General features: G+C 41.8%; 1 protein-coding gene across 2 annotated transcripts in view; it reads right to left on the bottom strand.

Moving 5' to 3' along the window:
* The window catches only part of DEK (DEK proto-oncogene), a 32,984-nt gene extending 20,549 nt beyond the window's left edge, over nucleotides 1–12,435 (bottom strand). For both annotated transcript variants that reach the window (XM_081295740.1, XM_081295741.1), the window contains exons 1-6: nucleotides 12,220–12,435; nucleotides 11,862–12,013; nucleotides 8,444–8,545; nucleotides 8,077–8,186; nucleotides 6,406–6,500; nucleotides 5,441–5,561 (exon numbers count right to left, since the gene is read on the bottom strand). In XM_081295740.1, the coding sequence (XP_081151866.1) occupies nucleotides 5,441–5,561; nucleotides 6,406–6,500; nucleotides 8,077–8,186; nucleotides 8,444–8,545; nucleotides 11,862–12,006 (573 nt within the window). In that variant the 5' untranslated portion in view covers nucleotides 12,007–12,013; nucleotides 12,220–12,435. The remainder of the gene's footprint in view (nucleotides 1–5,440; nucleotides 5,562–6,405; nucleotides 6,501–8,076; nucleotides 8,187–8,443; nucleotides 8,546–11,861; nucleotides 12,014–12,219) is intronic.
* Nucleotides 12,436–24,100: the final 11,665 nt, after the last annotated feature.

The raw sequence follows: 24,100 nt of genomic DNA, 5'->3' as shown, positions 1-24,100 counted from the left end.
TGTTTATACTTTATCATAATTGTTTTAAGACATTTTATTTCATTTTTATAAGCATTAAAATTGTTGCTGCTAAGAGTCCTTGCTTTTAGAGGGTTCATGAATCAAAAGGAATGGGAGGCACTATTAAAAAAGAACATAAAACCTTATCATCAATTATACATCTTGAATTTTTGAATGAACTATCATATTGCCTTTAGGCAATATTTTCAATAATGCCAGGATCATATTTTGGCTGATGCTTCTGAATATGCAATAAACACTGGGTATGTTAATTATAAAACTAATTAAGAACCACAAAATAGGTGCACTACAATCACTCTAATATTCAATTAAACCATACAATTATCTTTTATATTCTTTTATTTTTGCCCGTGTTACATTATATTCGGCAATAAGCAAAAACACTAGGGTAAAATAATGCAAAGTATGGGTTGGGCATCCCTATTCTTCAAAATCTAGAGCTGACATTTACCACAAATGGAAAAATCCACATGTGTACTCATGTGATACATGGCACAGTCAAAATGCAGGCACACACTTGAGCTGGGCATGGTGGTACATGCCTGTATTGCAACTCAGAAGGCTAAGGCAAGATGATCACAAATTTGAGGACAGCCTTAGCAACTTAGAGACTCTGCCTCAAAATAAAAACAACTGGGTACGCAGCTCAGTGGTAAAGTGCTACAGAGTACAACCCCCAGTACAAAAAAAAAAAAAAAAAAAAGTAAGAAACAAAAGCAGGCACATGAAAATAGTAAACAGAATTACCTTCAGGGGGTGGTGTATATATAAGGTGCATATGAAACCTAAATGAATTTTGTATTTAGACATGAGTCCCATTCCCAAGACATCTCATTATGAAAATCTTCCAAAATTGGGGGGTGGAAATCCAAAATCAATCACTTCTGGTCTCAGCATTTCAGATAAGGGATATTCAACATATTTTAAATTGTATAAATGTTTGTGGCAACTTTACATAATATTTTTCATAAAACTAACAGAACCACAGGTCTTTCCCAGGAATATCCAATTTCTCAGGAGTCACAGGCACCTACACAAAAAAGAAAAAGTATCTACTAGAAGATAGTGTTCTCAAGTTATCTACAAATAAAACAAATAACAGGACAGCCTCTAGCTTGCCCAAACAATGGTGATTCTAAAGGCAGACTGGGAAACACAACTTAGATCACTCCAGAAAGTGGCTCAATCAAAAACATTTCTTAGAGATGATTCTCTATTAAAAAAGCAAAAAACAAACTAACAAAAAACCTTCCTTGAGGTTGAACGTGGTGGCACACACCTGAAATCCCAGCTACCTGGCAAGCTGAGGCAAGAGGATCCCAAATTGGAGGCCAGCCAGGGCATCTCAGGGAGACTATCTCAAAAAGGACTGGGACTGTAGCTCAGAGCCAGAGTATGTATGTACAAAGCCCCAGGTTTAATCCCTAGTACTCAAAAGAAAAAAAAAATCCTTTAACGTATACAGGTATCCTTGATCCTTGTTATGTGAACTACTACCAACAAGACCCAATTCCCATTTACATTAATTCTTTGATAGCACTATTTAGAGAAAAAGTGACACTCATTGTCCAAACTTCTACTGTTCACTATATGAATGCCAAGTCTCAAATGTATTAGAATAATGTGACATCCTTTACTATCTCATATCTCAGCTCAGGAACCAGATTCAGGTAGTATTCTCTACACAGAATTAATAGCAATGGGAAAAGAATGGGTGCTGGATAAATCTATAAAGAAAAGTGAAAGAGGGGCTGGGGATATGGCTCAAGTGGTAGAGCGCTCGCCTAGCATGCGTGAGGCACTGGGTTCGATTCTCAGCACCACGTAAAAATAAAATAAAGATATTGTTCGATTCTCAGCACCACGTAAAAATAAAGAAACTGTGTCCACCTAAAACTAAAAAGTAAAAAATATTAAAAAAAAAGAAAAGTGAAAGAATCAACTACCAAAAATAAATGAGAATCTGTTAAAAAAAATAAAGTAAAAACATAAAGTAGTATAGAAACAAATGCTTTAGAGCCTTTCCTATACTGGTTCTAAGTTAAATCTACTGAACAGAGTTCAATGTCAGTAACATTATCTCTTTTTGGAAACTAAATCTACCCCCCACCAACAAACAAAACAAAAAACCCCCACAAAAACAGTACAGTAAGACAGACAATGATGAATGCTGTGTCCTTTCAATACCTTTAAAATTATTACTGAAAAAAAATTAATAGATCTTATAGCATTTTCCTTTTTAAAAAAAAAAAAATTCATTTATTTTTTGGTACTGGGGATTGAACTAAGGGGCACTCAATCACTGAGCCACATCCCCAAGCCCTACTTTTTAAATTTTATTTAGAGACAGAGTCTCATGAATTGCTTAGTGCCTCACCATTGCCGAGGCTGGATTTGAACTCGTGATTCTTCTGTCTCAGTCTCCCAAACCACTGGGATTACAGGCGTGAGCCACTGTGCCGGGCCTTAAAGTATTTTTCTTAAATGATTGTAGCTTACAATAGCACAGAAAATAGCTTCAATTTACCATCATCAGATTAAGAAGTAATCACCACAGGGTCACATGTGAAAAACAGATGGAAGAAATTCTAGAGGAAGTCCAGGCACAGTAGTACTCTGTAATCCCAAGGACTCAGGAGGCTGAGCCAAGAGGATCCCAAGTTCAAGTCCAGCCTTAGCAACTTAGCAAAGCCTTAAACAACTTAGTAAGATCCTTCTCAAAATTTTTTAAAAAGTACTTAAGCAAAAAGGACTGTGGACTCAGCTCAGTGTTAGTAAAGCCACCCCTGAGTTAAATCTCTAGTACCAAAATTCTCTCAAAATGTGGCTCATGGATTCTGGGGTTCCCTGAGACCATTTTAAGACTCTATACAGTCAACTATTTTCACAATAATATTAACATATTACTTATTTGTTCTTTTTATGGTGTTGACATTTGCACTGAGGGCTGGGGTTATGGCTCAGTGGTAGAATGCTTGCCTAGCACATGTGAGGCTCTAGGTTCAATCCTCAATACCATAAATAAATAAATAAATAAATGTGTTGTGTCCACTCCTCAATACCATAAATAAATAAATAAATAAATAAATAAATAAATAAATAAATGTGTTGTGTCCACTACAAAAAATATTTAAAAAAGAAAGAAATTTTCACTGATTATTCAAAAGCATAGGTGGGTATTAACCAAGATACCTTCATATCAATCAATGCAACAAAATATACTAGCAGTCACTGTATCCCTCACAACTACATATCAATAGGAAAAAAAAAAAGGAAAAATTGCTCTACTAAGAATGTCCTTGATAAAACCATAATATTACTTGCATTGTCCTTTTAACATCTGTGACAAAATGGGAAATACACCACATAAAACTCTGGCTTCACATTGACATTCAATGATTTTCTCTAGGAAAGTATTTGTGCAATTCTTTGAGATTTGAGCTAAACTAGCTGTTTTTTTCATGGAACATCATTTTTATTTTTGGCAATGCTGGGAATCAAATCCCGGGCCTTGCACATGCTAGGCAAGCACTCTACCCACAATGACACCCCAAGCTCTGGAACATAATTTTTAAAAGAACTGATGAACACGGACATTCAGAATTTAGGTATTTGATAGACATGTTTTCAAAAGCAAGCAGGTAAAACTGTTACTTCAAGGAAAACAACTGACAGTATTTACTGCCAATAAATTTTACAAAACTAAGCAGAAATTGCAATTTGGAAAAAACACTTCTACTACTGTGAATGTGGTAATTTCCTAGTATCTAAAGATTTTTCTGACAAAATAGTGTATATATTGACAAATGTGACTTTTGACATGCTTCATGAAATGTGTCAGTATTTGGAAGATCTGCATTATGTAAGCCAGGAAAGTATTATTTCCCAAATGGTAAAGGCATGATGTTACAAAAACATACATGGGTAAAAGACCCATGTTCATTCACATGTCTCCAGATCTACATTAAAAATTACAACTAATCTCTAAGAAACTACCAACTGTGGATTTTTTTTGTTGTTATCAAAAGAAAATACCCACCATCATCTGAGAGGATTTAAAAAAATATTTCTTGTCCTAACTACATACATGTGTGAGGCTGAATTTTTTTTGTATATTTCAAGCAAAACAGTAAATTGTAAGAGACTGAATGAGAAGCAAAAGAGAATTGAGCTGTTTTCTTCTAAGCCAATATTAACTAGATGCACAAAAACAAAATAATGCCACTCTTCTAATTCTTTTGAAAATGTTTTGCACAAAATATTTGTTAATATTACTTGAAAATTAAACTGTTCATAAACCAAAGCTCTTGAGTTATCTCATTAATTTTCAAAGAATGGGCTGGGGTTGTGGCTCAGTGGTAGAGCACTTGCCATGCACACGGGAGGCACTGGGTTCAATCCTCAGCACCACATAAAAGTTAGTTAGTAATTGCTTCTGAGATCATCCTGCCATACAAAATCCTTAAAAAGCACAAGTATAGGTATAAAATTAGAAAATAAAATCTGTCTTCAAGTAAGCCAATCTAATGTAACAAAAAAAAATCATACCCCTTGGGTTAGTAGCTGCTTAATTGAAGTAGCAGCTTGACTATCCTTTATCTGTCCCTGTACAGCTAATGTAGAGTGGGATCAAGAGCAGGCAAACCAAAGCTCCAGAGCTGTTTTCTTATTTTGATTCTTCATGCTCTCCACACCACCCCCACCCCCTGTGAACTCCTTTACAGGCCTGCTAGACCTCTTTACATTCTTTTCCTATGGAAATGAGAAAGGAATATGGAACACTGGCCAACAGACCTAAAACAAGCTGAAAATGCAAGAACATATAAGTAACATTTCAACAGACATTTTGAGTCACCAATGTCATTGATTACTGTTGAATAATTAAGGTAAACTTAAAATTTAAGAAGTATGGGAAAATTACATGGTTGTTTTAGTTCCCTACCCAGCTCCTAGAGCTCTGATGATTCTAGAAACTCAATCCAGGAAACTTGTTTTTCAGCTTTTTTGTCACTTTCTCATAACTTTATTCCAGGATCTAGAAAACAACCAGTTCATCTCATCCTTTCTATCCTTAGTACAAGATTATACTCCCATCCCCGGCCCGACGCAACACCTCATATTCAACCTGTTTCTCTTCAAGGACCTTCTAGACACACAACCCTAGTTTTGTATTTTTTGTCCTATCTAACATATACTTTTCTTAATCTTATACCTGTCATAATTGATACCAGTGAACATATTCCTATTCCTTCCATATTAGTTCTATCTTGAAGTGTTGCAGTTTTATCAATGGAAGGTATATTCTTTATAAAAGCAACTATTACTGAATGCCAAGTGCAAAACTACTGTTCAATTATACTGTTTCATAGAAAAGAGAAAGTAAGGAAAGACCATTAAAATAGTAAAAACTGATCCTCACTTTGCCAGAAGGCTTTGGATGCATTAGGAAATTCAAGATCCTCTTCACTAATTCACTATTTACACCAGATCTCTCCAAATCAAGAACTTCACAGATGCTCTTTAACATGGCATTTCTAAATCTGAAACAGAAAATGGGAAAAACCAAGGTGATTATATAGGAGTTTATAAACATTCCCCACAATATAATGGCAACAGCCAACAGAACTGGTTGTCAGATACACTGAAAAACAAACAGCCAATGTTTCTCTGAATCTTACTCTTAATACTTTTAGCTAGTGTAGAACCACATGAGCATTAGAACACTGAAACTGCCATTTAGCAGTTAAGTTTAAAGGCATAAAAGAATAAATTAAGTAAACTTACTGGAAAATTATGTAAAAGATTCTCACCTATAAAATTAAAGAATTTGATAATTCTTCTGGCTAGTAATTAAATTTATACTTCTTCAGCATTTAGACTATGACAATGTTTCAAAGAACTCAGTAATCATTTTTATTAATTATTTAAACTACAGGCATTAAAAAAAAAAAAAAAAAACTCTGAAAGCACATCAACTTATTTCATTATGAAGAACACTGTTTCTATGAAGTGATCACCCTCAAAATAGTTTAAATGGTTTAAAAGAAACAAAGTAGCTGACAAGGATAGGAACTGGAAAGATTTTTTTCACTACATTTCCTTTAGAGTTTTGGACCCTCTGAATAATCAATCTGTATCATTTCTTCTAGAAATAAAAATTTAAGGCTTTTCAATAATCTTGATAATTCCTATTCACTAGAAAGTAACAAACATCCCAAGTTAGCACTATGAAAATAAGTTAAATCATAGCACCTAAACAATCAATGTACAAAAAAGGGTGTTCATGTCTAAGTATATTTACATAAGTATTATAATTAAATATATTAAATATTAAAACAAGAAAATACAGTGATTAAAACATGATTATTTACAAAAATGACTTACTTTTTCAACATTTCTTCTTTCTTTTTGTATTGGATACTCCCTTTTTCAAATGGAAATCCACTGAACTGCCCCACATTCTTCTTTAATGAGGACACCTGAAAATGTTATTATTGATATTTATTATCTAGCAATGTACAAAAAAAATTCAAAGCCAACACCTTAATTTTCCTGTCTTTAAGTTACAATATATTCAAAATTGAAAAATATTACTAATGTTACTATTATAACAATTACTTTTCATTTGGGGACTTTTAACAAAACTGTTATCTAATAGTCCCAGGAAATTTGGAAATTTACTGATTAAAAAGACATCTGTTGCTGGGCATGGTGGTACATGCCTGCAATCCCAGTGTCTCAGGAGGCTGAGACAAGAGGATCACAAGTTCAAAGCCAGCCTCAGCAACAATGAGGCTCGGTGGTTGAATGCCCCTGGGTTCAATCCCCGGTACCAATAAAGAGAGAAAGAAAGTCCTTGAGTTCAATCCCAGGTACCAATAAATAAATAAATGGGCATCTGTTCTGTCAGGTGTGGTTGTACACACCTATAATCCCAGCTACTCAGGAGGTTGAGGCAGGAAGACTGTATTTTCAAGGCCAAGTTGGACAATTTATAGAGATACTGTCTCAAAAAAAAAAAAAAAAAAAAAAATATATATATATATATATATATATATTTTTTTTTTTAAAGGGCTAGGAAAGAAGCCCAGTGGTAAGAGTGCTTGCTTGCCTAATACACACAAGCCCCTGGGTTAACCTCAGTAACACACATACAGATGTCCTTTCCATAAGCAATACAAGTTACTACTCATAATTCTTATTTTCCAAATCAGAAGTCAAGGACTTTACTCTTTGAAAAGTAAAGCTACTCTTTGGTATTCCAAAGTTAATACCATTTACTAGTTATGAGAATTGTGTAAATTAATATTGTTGTGATGATTAAAAGAGATTAACACATGAGGAAATAAATTATGTCAGGCTTCAGACATTCTATTCTAATAACACCAAACTTTTACTTTCCCCATGTACAACACAAAATAAAGTTTCCTTAATTGTATGGAACACTGAGTTGTATATAGTATTAAGTTTCTTTGGCAAAGAAGTACCACCCACATTGCTATCAGGTATTTGTACAAAATGAGATACAATTATACTGAATTATTTGTTCTCAATGGCCAGAATATCCAAAAAAATAAAATTTCTGACCAGGCATGGTAGCACACACCTGTAATCCTAGCCACTCAGAGTGAGGCAGGAGGATCCCAAGTTTGAGGCCACCCTTTGCAACTTAGTGAGACCCTATATCAAAATAACAAGGGATAATAATGTAGCTCAGTGATTGAGCACCCCTGGATTCAATCCCTAGTACTTCAAAAAAACAAAAACCAACCCTAATGTAATATATTTAAAGATTACTAAAATAATCATACTTTAAAATTTCAGTTAGGAATAAGAAACAACCACAAAGAGCCCTGAATATTATAGTCCTAATTGTTACTATCCAACTATGTGACCTGTGACAAGTAATAGCAAGTATGTGTGTCAGTGTGCTCAACTGTACAGAAATGAAATTATCAACCAGTTTTGCAAAACTAAAATTATGGTCCTATCATTAAAGCATTTTAATACACAAAAGAGAAAACAGATTAAAGGTTATTTTTAAAAAGGTCTTACAGTGCCTGGTCTGTTGTAAAGCAGTTTGTGTAGGTTTCTAAGTTCATCCGTTTTTTTCTTGCTCAGAAAGAAATGTATCCTTTCAATTTCACAAAGTTTCTGCCCCTTTCCTTAAAACAAAATAAAACAAACCAACAAAAAACACATAAATACCCCTTAGTTAATACATTTATAAAATTGTTTTATTGACAATTATTTTACAGCATAATTTACATATAACTTTGCTTTAATGAGGCAAATAAAATTAAGTCAAGAATATATTACTATTTACTTAAGGCTAAATACCCTGCTAATAACAAGCAAGGCTAACCATATTTTTGCATATTTGGGCATTTTCACCATAAAATGAAAAAAATAATAAACTCACCTTGTGCAATTGTAAATGGCTCTCTTTGTAAGGAAGACACTTGCATCGTCAGCCTCTCTACTTTTTTCTTTTCCCTCTTGCCTTCCACAATGAGACTTTTTTCTAGATAGAAAATTAATTTTGAGAAGTAAATGACATAAAAGATAAAACATCACAGAAATTTTTTACTTTGCTTTTGCCAAGGCTGGCTTTGAACTCGCGATCCTCTTGCCTCAGCCTTCCAAGCTGCTGGGATTACAGGCATGCGCCCAGCAAGTTTAAGCTTATTTTTAATTTTTCTTTTCATAATTGTACTTATTTCCAAGGTATAGTGTGATAATTCAATATGTACATACAATGAGTAATGATCTAATTATAATTATTACTATTTTCATTTCATCATTTCTTTGCGTTTGGGGCCATTGAACTTCTCTCTTCTTATTCTTCATAAAATACACAATACCTTGTTACAAACTGCTGTAGACTTAACTATATTTTGGTGCCTGTTACCTGTTGTCAGATAATGTAAGTTTAAATATACAATCGACTGGCCAACCCTTAACGTGATGTGATATAAACAATGTTCATAATGATGGCCCGTAAATCACTCTGAAAAAAATGAGTTCTATTTAGTCCAGACTGTCTTTAAAAAGAAGAAGAAAAATTTGGCTGGGCACAGTAGTGTACACCTATAATCTCAGCTATTCCAGAGGATAAGGCAGGAGAATCACAAGTTGGACTCCACCTGGGCAACTTGGTAAGACTCTGTCTGAAAATAAAATATAAAAAAGGGTTGGAGAATGTAGCTCAGAGTAGTTCCATACCACACCCCAAACAGGAAATACATAATATATACAAAAACATTATTTAAAATCGTGTTTAAAACGCTACTTATCTAAAACTATTAACCACTGGTTAAAATAGAAGGAAATTTTTAAAAACTGCATATTGTTGAAGATTCTTTCATTGGAATGAATGCCTATTTTGTGCAAAACTGCACACGATACTGAGGGGATGAACAGATGATGAAGACACTGAACATTTTTTGAAAGAGATCATGTCTACCATATCATGCTGTAATGCAGAAGATGATAAAACACCTTTAAAAAGATACAAATAAGTTCTTTGAGTAAAGAAGGAATTATTTTTTGACTAAGAAAACAGGATCGAACATTAGTGCTGGCTCTGAAGGATAAATAAAATTTGGAGATGTAAAAATGTGCACATAAAGCATCAGAAAGGGATGCTAGCAGGTATTCTGGAACCAGGGCTATGAAGCCACCCTATTATCAACAGACTGTCTCATACCTGGTGACTTAAACCATTTGCTTCTGATTATCATCTACCCAGTCTAACTCTAGGCAGAGTGTTCTTCTGAGATTCAGATCAACTAATACACACCTAGCTGCTACCATAGCTCTACTTCATGTCCTATGGGTACTTGGACTCAATACATCCAAAGTGTAAGTCATAATCATCTCCAAACTTGCTGACCTCTGCAAATTTTTTTCAGAAAATACCTATTTGCCAAAGAAAGCAAACTACAAGTCATCTTTCTACCAGTCAACTCACTCATTTTTCTCTCCAAGTCACTAACATTTTGGGCTAGTCTAACCCCTTATTTGACACACACTTCATCAATTTCAATGCCTTGCTTCCAAGATGTCTCTGTACTAAAGTATTCAGGGGTACATACAGGTGTTCCAGAAACATTACAAATGAGTAAAAAAGGTACTACTCAGTGTTAAGGTCTGTAAACAAGTCAGGATGGCACCTGGCAAATGTTAGAGTCTGTAAACAAATATGGATGGCGCCTGGCATTCTGCCAGAGGGAATGGTTTGTGAAGTAAGGCCAGTGAGCCATTAAGTGTGGAGACTCCTTATTGGTTGACTGCTGTATGGAGTTTATGTTAATTAGATAAGCTGTGTGGAATGTATAAATACCTCTGTTGTCCTACAATAAAGGGCTCCCACTCCTGCTGTATCAATCTACACAAGTTGTTTGTCACCCCCCACCCCACCACCCCGTTATTTTGCTGCAGCTGGACTGCGGCAACTCAGAATATTATAAAATTGTTAGGAGATAAACTTTATACTAAACCATGTTCTTAAAAAAAAAAAAGTCAGAAGAGCTCAGTGACAGATGCTTGTTTAGCATGAGCAGGGCCCTGGGTTCAAGCCCCAGCACCATAAACATAAACTATATTAAGCCTTCCTCCATGGGGCATGTTTGTAATCCCAGCAGCTGGGACTGAGGCAGGAGTATCAAAGCCAGCCTCAGAAACTTATTGAGGAGCTAAGCAGTTCACTGAGATCTTGTCTCTAAGTAAAATACAAAAAAGGGCTGGGGATGTGGCTCAGTGGTTGAGTGCCCCCCCCCCCACTTCAATCCCCACTACCAAAAACAATAAAACAAACAAAAAACCCCCAACAACAACAAAACATTAAAACCCAACTATTTCTTTAGAACAAAATCTGGGATTTTTCTGAACTATCACCAGCCTTCCAAGCACCACTATTTTTTGGCCATTCACAGTATATTTATATAAGTTCTGTAATTCTTTTTCCTTGACCAAAACAAATGACCATTTCTGTGGTATGTCAACCCAGCCACTCTAGAAAGACTGAAAAATAAACATAAGATCAGAGGGAAAAATGCCAAGAAAGTTTTAGTTAACAGATGTATCACTGCCCAGTGTCGCTTATCACAAATAACAAAACTATTCAGCAATAATTCATGTTAAAACTCATAATCAAATGCAGACTGTGGTTAAATACAAACATACCCCTACCCTGGGGCATAAAAAAGGCTCGCAATCCTCAACCACCAGGCATTATAAAATGCTGGCCGTGACGGATTCAGACTTAAAGAAACGGTCAAATACGGGTTTGTTTGCAAAGCTTCAAACTTGGGTCCCCTCCCAGGCGGGTGCGTGTCAGCCAGGTAGAGAGGAAGCTGGACAGGGCTCCCGGCAAAGGCTGCGGGGCCGGGCCACCTCCCCGGGCTGCGGCTGGCAGCGGCCCGAGGTGCACCGCCCGCCCGCCCACCTGTCAACGCGGCCAGCGGCAGGGCCCGGGCTCGGGTCCCCCCCCCCCACGGCTGCCGCGGCCCCGCTGCACGGAACTTTCGCGGCGCCCTTTCGCTGGAGCCACTTTCTTCGGCAGCGACAGCTCTCGGGGGCCAGGCGCCGCTCGGCGGGGGAGGGCCTCCGCTCGCGCTCAGCCAATGCTCGGCCGGTCTGCGGGCGCGCCGGTACCTCGGGACTGTCGCCGACGGCGCGAGCCGCGACCACAACTTCACGCCGCAGAGATGCGCCCGGAGACCCGCGGGGCGCCGACGGCGGGGCCGCCGCTCCCCAGCCCCGGGGCCGCCGCACCGCAGCCCGCCCGGTCCCGCCCGCAGCGCCGTGGGGCGCCTGCTGGTCCGCGCGGCTCCCACCTTTCTCCTCCTCGTCCTCGTCCTCGTCGTCGTCGTCCTCCTCCTCCTCGCTCTCCGCTCTGGGGTCGGGCAGGTCGGGCTCCTTCTCGGACTCGGGCTGGGCGGGGGCGCCGTCTCCGTCCGCGGCAGAGGCCGAGGCGGACATGCTGGACCTGCGGGCAGGGAGAAAGCCGGGCGCCTCGGACGCTCGCTCCAGGACGGGGCGGCCGCGCGCTCCCCGCCGCCGCCGCCGCCGCCCTCCCGGCCCCGGGCGCCCGCGTCCCCTCCCCCGCGCAGGCCGCCGTCCAAATGGCCGCGTCCCTCCCCCTCCGGCCGCAGCACCCCGGCCCGGCCTCCCGCGGCCCGCTGCAGCCCTCACCGCGGGTCGCGGCCGCCGCGGGCCTGGAGCGCGAGAGCACGAGGCGGCTGCAGAAGGCGGCGGGGCCGACGCCGACGGGAAGGCGCGCGGGTCGCTGTCTGGCGTGACGCGCGCGCCGCTCCACAGAATCAACAAGATTTTCAAAATGGCGGTTCGGGAAGGAGAGCGGGAAGGCGGCGGCCAATCAGGGCCGCGGGCTGCGAGTTGGCGGGCGCGGGGCGGGGCGGCGGGCTTCCGCTGGCCGCGGGGCGCGCGGGCGGGGCGCGAGGGGTCTCCCGGCCGCGGGCGGAGGGTGCGGCGCAGGGGGCGCGGGCGGGGCGCGCCCCGAGCGGCGGGCGGAGCGGGCGGCGAGCCGGCCCGGCGCGCAGAGCGGACGGAAGGACGCTAGGGGGCCTGCGTGCTGGTCCTCGCCACGGTTGGTTCCCGGAAAAGAGGATGAGCGGTCCCGGGCCGGGGCGGGGGCGGCGGGGGGGCGGGGGCAGAGAAGTTCGCGAATCCCCGAAGTCGCCCTCGGCAGCCCTTCCCCGAGGCGGGTCACTCAAGGGCGACTTCCGGACCCGATCGGGGACTGACTCCCGGGTCTGCCTCCGAGGGTCCCGTCACTGGTACGTGCACTGTAAGGAAAAAGATCCCGCGCCCTTAGGGGTTCCCTGCACCCGCCACTCGAGTGGATTGCAGCCGGTCCAGGTGGCGGGCCCTCCCTCCCTCCAGTCACCGAGGAAGCCCCGAGTTCCTGCAGCCGAGCCCCGGCGCACCTCCGCAGGCACCTAAACGCCGTGCTCCAAAAGCAATGCAGTGTTTCCCCTTCCAGTGGTCCCCTTCCGTTGGTGATGGCCACCGTTTTCTCCCAGCTCCCCAGCCAATAGCTGCCCAAGGATTCCTTTACTCGATGGGTTTAATCAGGGCAGAAATTAGACATCTTCCTTGGCTCCTTTCTTGTCCTTTTGTGCAGCTATCCCGGACACACGCAAATCCTGTCCTTCCTTCCTACTCTCGAATTTCATTTCCCTCTCGACTGTCTTGGCTCGAATCCTGTGCACTCTCTTCTGCTTGGAAGCCTGTCACTAAATCGCACCTTCCTATTGCTGACGCCTAATCCCCCCCCTAGTCACGCAACAGCCAAAGTGAGCTTTTTAAAAAATTTTCAAATTACGTACTCTCTACTGGAAAACTCTCCAGTGGATCCCCATCATACTTGGAATAAAATGCAGAATTCTTGTCCTGGTTTATAAAACTCTATGTAATTCGGTTGCCGACGACCTCTCTCCTCTGGTCTCTGACAAGGCTGGATGTTGCAAAGCCACATAAGCCTTTTTTTTTTTTTTTTTTTAATGCTCCATGAGGCCAAGTTCATTTTCACTTTGGGGCCTTACACTTACTAGTTTTTTGTTTTGTTTTGTTTTGTGTTCGCTAGGACTGCTTTGCTCTTTGAGTTCTCAGATGACTGCCTCCTTCACATTTAGCTCTTTACTCGAGTCATTTTCCATCCAAGACCCACCAATAGTTCCTTACCCTTTCTTCTCATTCATTCAAGAATATTAATTGAGCCAGGCAAGGTGGCTCATGCCTGTAATCCCAGCTGCCTGGGAGACTGAGGCAGGACAATTCTAAATTTGAGGCCAGCCTGAGCAACTTAGCCTAGACCCTGTCTCAAAAATAAAAAACAAAGGATGCAGCTCATTGGTAGAGCGCCCCCTGGTTAGAGCTATACGAAGTACCCGTCTAGAAGCTTACATTATTGTGGAGACAGTGAACAACTCAGCGAATATATTTTGTGACAAATAGTTAAAAATCAGATTAAATGAGATAAGAGGTAACATTAAGGTGGATTATATTTTATTTAATATATTTGATGATTAATGAAGATCTTAATCCTTGCATTAAGGAAGATGACATTTGAAAAGAGAACTTAAGAAAATGAGAGTAGTGGAGAGAGACTAGATACCCTCTGAAGAATTCTCTAACATATTGTATGTGGGGTTTAGAATCATGGCCAAGTCAGCCATGCAGGGCTTTTTTTTTTTTTTCTTCAGGGGAGGGACCTATGGGAACCAGTTGTGTTGTCTTAAGCATGTTAGGTTTGAGATTTTGGTGAGCATATAAATGGAAATTCTGAATAGGCAGTTGGATATAAGAGCCTGGCATTCAAGGACACGGCTCTAGCTCAAGATGTAAACGTAGTAGCTCTGAGACTAGATGAGATCATGGACAGTGAATACAGGTGGCCGGTGAGGAGAGAGGTTCAAGATTGTACCCTGAGTCCTGCAGTGTTCGCAGCTTCTGGAGAGAGAGGAGCCAAAAAAGGAGATGAGAAGATCAACTAAACCAGTGAAGTGGGGGGAGGCTCAAATAGAAGCTGTGTCCCAGAAGCCAAGTGACAAAGGAGTGTCTTCTGAGGAGAGAGTGATTGACTGGGTCAGGTGCTGCTCTAGGTCAGATGAGATGTGAACTGGGAGTGAGCATTGTGTTGTCAGCGACACAGATGAGCTGTCTCTGTGGGGTGGTCAGTGTGAGGTGCTAGGTATGGGGTGCAAGGAATGCATGTGGACACTCTATCTGGGAATTTGGTTAACAGGAAAGAGACAAATTGTAGGGCAAAGCAAGTTTAGTTCTTTTTTTTAGGAAAGGAGATGTTACTGTGTATTTGTATGATGATGGAAATGAATCAGGAGAAAGGGGAAAGTTCAGAACTGGGCACCAAGGTGCAGCCTATGATGCCAGCCACTCAGGAGGCTAGGGCAGGAAGATTGCAAGTTGCAGGCAAACCTGGCCAACTTTGTGAGATGCTGTCTCAAAACAACACATAAAAATGTGGGGAGGACGTAGCTAAGTGGTAGAACATGCCTGGGTTCAGTCCATAGTATCACAGACACACACAAAAAGGGTATCTTACAGAAGCCAGGTGTGCTGGTTCACACCTGTCATCCCAGCAATTTGGAGGCAATTTAGTGAGTCCCAGCTCCAGAATTTTATTTTATTTGGTATCAGAGATTGAAACAAGGGGTGCTTAACTACTGAGCCATAATCCCTAACCTTTTTATTTTTTTTTATTTTGAGACAGGGTCTCACTAAGTTTCTGAGGGCCTCACTAAATTGCTAAGGCTGGCTTTGAACTCATGATCCTCCTGTCTCGGCCTACCTAGCCACTGGGATTACAGGCATGAACCACTGTGCCCAGCTCAGTCTCAGAATTTAAAAAATAAAATAAAAAGTGCTGAAGATGTACCTCATGGTAAATCACCCCAGGTTCAATTCCAAGTATTGCAAAAGAGAGAAAATTCGGTGATGGGAGAGAGGCAGAGGTCATAAGCAGGAGCCAACTTAAAGTAGGTATGTCAGGTTGGGTTTTCTGTAAGCAGATGCTGAAGAAGAATTTGGGGTACCAAGTGTTTTCTGTATTGTTGCTGAATGAACAATGCTCTGCACTGAGAGGAAAGGAGAGGAAATGAGAGGGGGCAGAGGAATAGGTCAGACTGCAAAGCTGACCTGACAACACTCAGCCAACCCCTGGGGAGCTGTGCAGCGAGCACTGCTTCTATGTGTCCTGAATGACTGGGCTTTTATTCCCCACACTGCAGGCACTGCATGTAGGCTGCCCAGGAACAGCGTGACCTCCTTGAAGGGACCTGAAGGGACCGCAGCTTTGGCAGATCCTAAAGGAGCTGACAGTGGGGGCTGTCTGCCGACTGCAGGCTGTGGAGGAAGGATCTGGGGGACAGGAGATGGGATCTAGTGCACAGGGGGAATTGTCCTTCATTGGGCAGTGAACGGTTTCTTCATATCTCTTAATTTGTTTTCTCTTGTTATAACAAAAATACCAAAGACGTGGTAATTTAAAGGAATAGAGGAGAGTTATAGAGTTTGCATAGCTGTTCTGGAAGCTGGGAAGTCCAAGGGCATGGTGCCAAGATCTGCTGAGTCCCTGGGCAGGGCCTTCCTGCTGCATGCTAATACAGGGGCTCAGGTGCTGAGACAGAGCAAACTTGGGCCAGCTCAGGTCTGGCCTCCTCTACTTAGATAGCTACCAATTCCATCCTGGGAGCCTCATGCCTACGATATTACCAAACCCTAATTACATCCTTAAAGGCCTCATCCCCAAATACCAACAGCATATGAATTTGGGGATTAAGTTTCCAACATGTGAAGTTTGGGGACATATTCAAACATAGCAACAGATTAATGGGAGGGAAGACAACATAAGAATGCATATGTGGGGTGGAGGTTGGCAGGGATAGTGGGAATTTTACATTTAAATTTTCCAATGAGAAATTTAAATTCCTTTAAATTTCTCATTGGAATCAGGAGCAAAACCATTGACTGTGAGTATGGAAGAAGACTATTAGAGGTTTCAAGAAAGAGAAAATGTGAGCTGAATGAGGGAGATACAGGAGTAGGGCTGCCAGGCAGCTGGGAGGACCCGTTGAGGTTTGTGCCTCAAACTGAGACCAGTTAGCATTAGTGTTTTCTCCAGCCACGTTCAGCTGCCTGGGAGTAGGTGCAAAATGGAAAAGGCCGGCAAGCAGGCAGGGGTTTAAAGGAGAGAAGGGTAACAGTGAATATAGTGACAGACCACAGAGTCCGCTGAGTAAGGAGGGAAGAAGGGACATGAGAAGGACAAGCTTAGTCAGAGGGGGCAGGATTACCAAGCAAGGTCTTTTCTTTTCCCCTTTGCTGCATTTATCACTGCCTGAAGCTCCCCACTAAAACAAGCTCCCGAGGCAGCAGGCTTCCTTTTTCTTGGTCATCACTCTATTCTCAGCGCCAAAGGCAGTGCCTAATTCAGAGTAGGGGTCAGTAATTATTTGCCTAATGAATGAATGCACGCCAAAATAAACTCTTATTATGAAGATCCAGCATTTTCTTATTAATGTGATCAGAAAGTGTATTAGGATAGATAGCCTATTTCAGTGGCTTAAAAGTCAGTTATATATTTTTGCTCTATGAAGCTCTCGGGTCAGTTCAGGCAGCTCTTCCCCAGCTTCCTTCCATTCACTTGGTTTACTCATTGCTCCAGGCCACTTTGATCCTGAGAACCTATCACCTCAACACAGTCCTTCATGTTCATGGTGGTGAGGAAGAGAGCAGGAGAACTCACACCCAAGGCCCTTCTATTAGTCTTTCCAGTGGTCAATGGCCAGATCAGGCAGAGGATTCCCCCTGAGGGCGCAGAGGGAATCCGTGGTGAGTACTGCTGCCCCTGCCGTGGAAGGAGCCAGTAATTGCAACCTTGTCTGGACCAACTGGAATGAACAAAGGATATGCCTGAAAATACCTGTTGGCTTTATTTTAGTAATCATTAAAACACCAGTTCTTAAAATTTCTCTCATTTTGCCTTTGAAAAGTTTTTACATTCATTGCATGCACCTGCCAATCTTTCTCAAACACATATCTAGCTCTTGTATGAACATATCTATCTATTCCAGGCTGTGAGCTTCATGAAGGGTTTCATTATGCTCTCCCAGTGCTTGGCACAGTGCCTAACATATAGTAAACGCTCTAAAAATATTGGTCTAATTGAAATGCACCCTGTTTTGGTTCTTAGACAGTGGTATGCATCTGTTGTCTACATGCTATTTAGAGACTATCTAGCAATATCCACTCAGTAAATTAATGTGGCTTGAATAAGCTGATGGCCAGATTTTTTTTAAACCAGGTCATAATTATAAATACAGTGACACTTATAAATACAGTGACATTTGGTTCTTCTAAAAACAAGATATCATACTCTATTTTGGTAGAGTTAGCCCAAGTACATAGTTTGGTAATTTGAGATTAGGCTTGAGAATATCTGAATGCAACAGTGACCAGTTGGTTGATGATAAACTGGATATGCTTGCCTGAAAATGGCCAAGTAAGCAGCTAGAGAAGAGGAGGGAAATGGTAGTGAGACTAGAAAACTTGGAGAACAAAGGATGAGTAGTCACCCAGCTTCTGCCCTAGTGACTAATTTCACTCTAAACTTTATAGGTATCATTTGTAACACATTTCATTAATATATCTTATCAGCTGTTCCATGTAATGAAACCAAACAGAGAAGCTTTGGTAGGTGTTTTTTTGCTGTAAAATAAAGAGATCATCTCAGCAGGAGGGGCTTTTCTGCATATGGTGTATTTAATGTCATCATGGTGGCTAGATCATACCATCAGAAAAGGAAGGATGCTTTTCACTAAAGTGGGCTAGATGTCCTCAACAGTTACCAGACTCAAAATGAAGTATTATCTTAGAAAATAGATATGTCTAACTCTAAGATAGTCTTATAAGTTTATTTTGAATCTAGACTTTTATAAATAAAATATTGTAATTTATTCTTTAAGGGAACTATAGAGGGTTTGAGTATGTACATGTCCCACAGGCAACTTGAGTTTAAGAAATTAAATTTAGAGTAAGGAGATATTTTCAAATTACAAAAAGAAAAAAAAAGATGATGCCACCTCCTAAAATATTTTTTGAGAAATATACTTATTGTATCTCTCTTCTATGCATGTCTGTGTTAGTGAACTGTCACTGTAACAAATACCTGAGATAATCAACTCAGGACAGTTTCATTTTGGATCACACTTTTGGAGGTTTCCGTTCATGGTGGATCGTCCCTGTTGCTTTGGGGTCTGTGGTGAGGCATGGCATTATGGCACAGCCGAACCACTTACCTCATAGCAGAGAAAGGAAAGAGAGATCAGTGTCCCACAGTCTCCTTTAAGGGCACACCGGCAATGAAGGCCTCCTGCTAGGCCCCACCCCTAGAAGTTCTCATCCCCAAGCTGGGGACCAATCCTCGAACTCGTGGGCCTGTGTGAGACACCCAGGATCCAGTATAGTACAGTGGGTCTGAGGTGTGTAGGGGCACCCTTCCCCCATAGTGAACTAAGTCACTACCGCTCAGTGTCAGAGTGCTTACCTAGTGCTACGGGTGCGCGGCTGTGGTACTGTCCCCAGCACCACAAAAGAAAACAAAACTGGGGAGAGGTGTTACTGACATTAGTGAGTAGAGGCCATGGGTGCTGTGAACAAGCCCAGGGCAGCCCCACACAGCAAGGAATCACCTGGTACAAAACTCAGTAGTGCTAAGAGTGAGAAGCTTTCATCTGAAGTGATGCACTGTCATTGCCCACCATTCCAGTAAAAATGCTCTCAGAGATGAACAAAGACCTCCAATAGTCAAAGTGAAAGGCTTTTTTCTTTTTCTTTTTGAACTAGGGATTGAACCCAGGGGTATTTTTGCACTGAGCTACATCCCTGGTCCATTTTTTTTTTTTTTTTTTTTTTGTACTAGGGTGCTTAACTACTAAGCCACATCATCCCCAGTCATTTTTATTTTTTATTTTGAGAAAGGGTCTCACTAAGTTCCCGAGGGCCTCTCTTTATATTTTGAGACTGGGTATCACTGAGTTAGGGCTTGACTATGTTGCTTAGGGCTTGGCTAAGTTGCTGAGTCTGGCTTTGATCTTGCAGTCCTCCTACCTCAGCCTCCCAAGTCGCTGGGATTACAGGTGCTTTGAAGGCCTCTTGAATTCTCCTCTGATATCAGGTCCACACAGCATTTCACGCTGTTTCCCTCTCCTTCTTGTAAACAGTTACTTTCTCTTGACTTCCAGGACATTGCTTTCTCTTGCTTCTCCTCCTTTGCTAGCTCTCCTGTCTGGCGTGCTCTCATCATGAAGAGCCCTTAGCTCTTTCCTTATACCTGATTTCCATGGCTGATCTCATCATACCCATGATATCAATGGGCCTGGATTTATAAAAAACAAGTCAATACATTCAACAGAATACTCTTTCTTTGAGCATCACACTAATAACAAGGGCTTATTCAATACCTTCACTCAATATCTCAACAATATTTGAAAGTCTACATTATAAAAAACTTAATTTATTCTATAGTAAATATCTTCCCTTTTACTGATTTTATTTAATCTCGTTATTGTCTACCTTGTAGTTTGAGCTTAACAATTTGAAGTCATCTCTGGCATCTCCTTGTTTTCAACTCCTCACATCAAGAAATCTGGATTCTACACCCCTAAATATCTCTCATATCCACCCCCTTTTATTTCAGGCCATATCAGCTCTCGATTGAACTGAATAGTCTCCTACTGCTCTTTCCCTAAAGTCTCTGCTTTCCCTTTTCTTACCAAAAAACTAGTCTACCAAACAAGGAATAAAATCCTATAGACTAGCTGTATGACTGGCAAGCAGATTAATCTAGTAAGATTCAAAACATTGTCTTCTATTTTCTTTTTCTTTTTTTCCTTCTCTTCTTAAACACTGTTTTGAATGGAGCCTTCCTGGTGTCTCTGAAGCCGAGACACTGGTCCCTCCCTTCACTGTGCCCCTTAGTGCTCTGCTCTTGTCTTTACTGTGGTGCTAATTGCATGTCTGCCCTTAGAGCAAACAGATACTGAGTTGTCTTGCTGAAGTGCACTTTCTGAAGAGCTGTCCTTCCCCTTGGCCTCCTGAAATACTCTTCCATCCCCATTCCCAATCCAGTATCCACCCTCCATACAGATAGATGAAGAATTCTTGTAGGCGTGTTATTTTTTTTAATTTTTTTTAGTTTAGTTGTTGATGGACCTTTATTTTACTTATTTTATTCTATATGTGGTGCTGAGAGTCAAACCCAGTGCCTCACACATGCTAGGCAAGTGCTCTACCATTGAGCCACAACCCCAGCCCCTTGTAGGCATGTTTTTACATCATGATTCTTATCTCAGTAAGGCCAAGTTAGGGACTGTTGGGAAATTTTTCTGCTGTGTGAACAGGAAAGGGAGAAGAATGAAGATGAAAGAGCATTGAGGTCAGGCAATGAGATGGTTAACTCTATACATCAACTCCACAGGCCACAGAATGCCTGGGCAGCTATGAAACAACATTTCTATGTCTGTGAGGAGGGTGTTTCTAAAAGAGATCAAAAGGTTAGTGTTTGAGTTGGGGGACTGTGTTAGACATGGTTCTCTAGAGGATCAGAATCATTCATATGTATTCATATACACACACAATGATACTATATACATACACACATATATACTGTAATATATGTAATAATATAGAATTAGAAGACATTTATTAGGTTGGCTTACATGGTCAGAGGTTGTAGAGTTCCACAAGGGTCATTTGCAGGCTGAAGAGACAGAGAAACCAGTAGATGGACAGTCCAAGAAGCTGGAGCCTCAGAACAAGATGGATCAGCGATGTGGTGCAGTCCAAGGCTGAAGGCGGGAAGCCCCTGGAGAGTCGGCGTGAGCCCACCTTGAGGGGCTGGAGAGCTGAAGGCTGGAGAGCTCAGGCCCACAGGTAGCTGCGGCGGCATCATGAAGAATGGAGCTAGCCCACGCTGGCAGGCTCCTCCTTCTGCCTTTTGTTTTCTTTTTATCCATTGGGCCCTCAGCCTATTGGACAGTGCTCCCCACATTCAGGGTGGGTTTCTCCAGGCAGTTTGCTCTTCCACATGCTTCTCATCTCTGGAAACCCTCACAGAAACACCCAGAAATGTGCTTTCCCAATTTTCTAATTGTCTTTTAATCCGATCAAGTTGACAATCAAGATTAACCATCATAGAGGCTTCCCGGATGTGGGTGGCATCGTACAATTGGTTGAGGGCCTGAGTAGTGTAAAAAGGCAGAGGAAGGCTGAATTGGCTCTTTGTGACTGAGCTGGGGCACTGGTCTTCTCCTGCTTCAGTGTTTCTGATTTTCAGGTCTTCAGACTGGTGGTCAGACGTGTCAAAGCTGCATGTGTACTGAGCATGTATGGTATTCTTGTTTTGTAATTATCCCCTAAATAATATGGTACAGCAACTATTTACATAGCTTTTCCATTGCATTAGGTATTTCAAGTCACAGAGATGATGTAAAGCGTAGGGGAGGGGGTGTGCTGATTATAGGCACTGCTGTGCCATTTTACATAAGGTATTGAGAACCTCAGATTTTGGTGTCTTTGTGGGGTCCCGGAACCAATCTCACATGGACAGAGGGATGACTGCATCTCGTATATGCCAACGAGGCTCCCATGTGTCAAATTTCTCTTTATTCGACTACTCTGTTACAAATCAGTGTTCCTTTTATCCTTGGGCTCTATGAGATAGTCACTATATAAATAAAATGTCGAGTTTAAAAAGCCATTTTATCTATTTCTACTTTCAGTTTGACTCTTGTTTCTCAGTTGTTTATTACTACTGGCCCTCCCTGCACCACCCCTTCCTTCCAAGAAAGCTTGTCTCTCTGGACACTTGTCCTAGGACTGAACTTAGATTCCACACAGGCGTGAGGATATATATGTTGACACTCACTGATTCAAATGTCTCTCTTAGAGTCCTCCTCCCTGTGTGTCCTCTTTACTTTCATCCTGCCTCCTATTGTCATTTATTCCCTGCCTGTAGCCAGTAGCCTTTCTCAAATAAAAATTGATCTCTCGTATTACTTTGCCAGTAACCTTTCAGTGCTTCTCTCTTGTCTGTGGAATAAAGTGCAGTTTTTAAAATGTGGCCTAGAAAACACTACCTGGTGTGGCCTCTACTGAACTGGCTAGCCTTGCACCTCTACTCTTCTTCCCAATCACTCCCCCACAGGTCCCCTCCCCCACCCTACTCACAGATGGTCCTCCAGCCATAATGAATTTCCTTAAATGCTTTGAATTGCCAGATTCTTTGGTATTCTCTTCATGTTTTTCTCTCTACTACAAAACTCTTTCGCCTCCCATTCCTGTACTCCAGGCCAAATTACACTCACCCATTAGTTCTCCTGGATCGTGCCTTCTGTGCATACACCCTCCACCAAAGCATCTGCTTTTAGCACCAAAGTTTGTGTGTCTGTCCCCTGGCTCAGTTTCAGGAGGGCAGGGGGCAGGGATGTCGATCTGTTATCTTTTATATCCCCAACACCTAGTTATAGTAACTTTAGTGAGTTTATCTTCCAACATTCACTTCTTGCTCAGTGGAGAAATCTGACAGTTATTAGGAAGTGCCCCCACCCCACATTTAGAGCTCTGAGGTTAGAAAGTTATTTGATAAATTCAGGAAAGGTGATTACATGGAGGCTCTGTTATAAACTAAGAAGTTAATTCCTATCAGCCTATAAGTTATAACATGACTGAATAATGTTATACTGCTTTAATCTCTCCCATAAGTATATATTATATTGATAGGTGAATGAATGAATAAGTAGATTGCCATTTGACAACGCACCTTCCACGTTCCCCATGGGGCTCATGTCACTCCCAGCTCCTCACGTTAGTGATAGGTGATGTTCCTGGCTCTCTTCCCATCCTTTCCACTCTTCTCTATTATTCAGTAAGCTCTGCCTGTTGCTGGTTCGCTGTTCATTAGGTCCCCTCTTCTTTGAACACATCCTCCTGCTCCTTCCTGGAACTGAGCCTCAGAAGTGGGTCTCTCCTAAGTGAGAGGAGTTTCGGGGAAAGCTCAGTAATCCAAACCAAAGTGTAATCCAGGGCTCCTCCCTGGACTCCGGGTGGGGACCGGAGTCAAGCATCAGCAGTGCTGCAAAGGAAACCTGCCCTGAATTGAGCAGTTGAACCATCCTTCCCGGGGCCAACATCAGGTCCTGGCGAGCCAAATTTAAATAGTGGGGATCTTTAAAATAATAAAATCAAATGTTTACTTTGGAAAAATTTAAATGACTGGTAGGAGAATCTCAACGCGATCTTTACAGGAATCCCTAGCATTGAGAGAGAGAGAGAGGGCGGGGGATGAAGGTGAGTGCTGCCTTGAACTTAAGCGAACAGATCAAAGGTTTCAAATGGGTTTTCTGAAGTTGCCCAGCGTCCGAATTTCAAGGCGCACTTGCGCTGCCTCTTTCCTAAAGTGCGTGCGATTCTGCGGGAGGTGCGCGCCGCGGAGCGGAGGCGGGAGAGGGGCAGCGACCCGCGCCAGAAAGCG

This window comes from Spermophilus citellus, assembly GCF_964194105.1.
Source record: "Spermophilus citellus genome assembly, chromosome: 5".
Lineage (NCBI taxonomy): Eukaryota > Metazoa > Chordata > Mammalia > Rodentia > Sciuridae > Spermophilus > Spermophilus citellus.
Note: the sequence above shows the minus strand (reverse complement) of the source record. Positions and strands in the feature narration are given on the sequence as shown.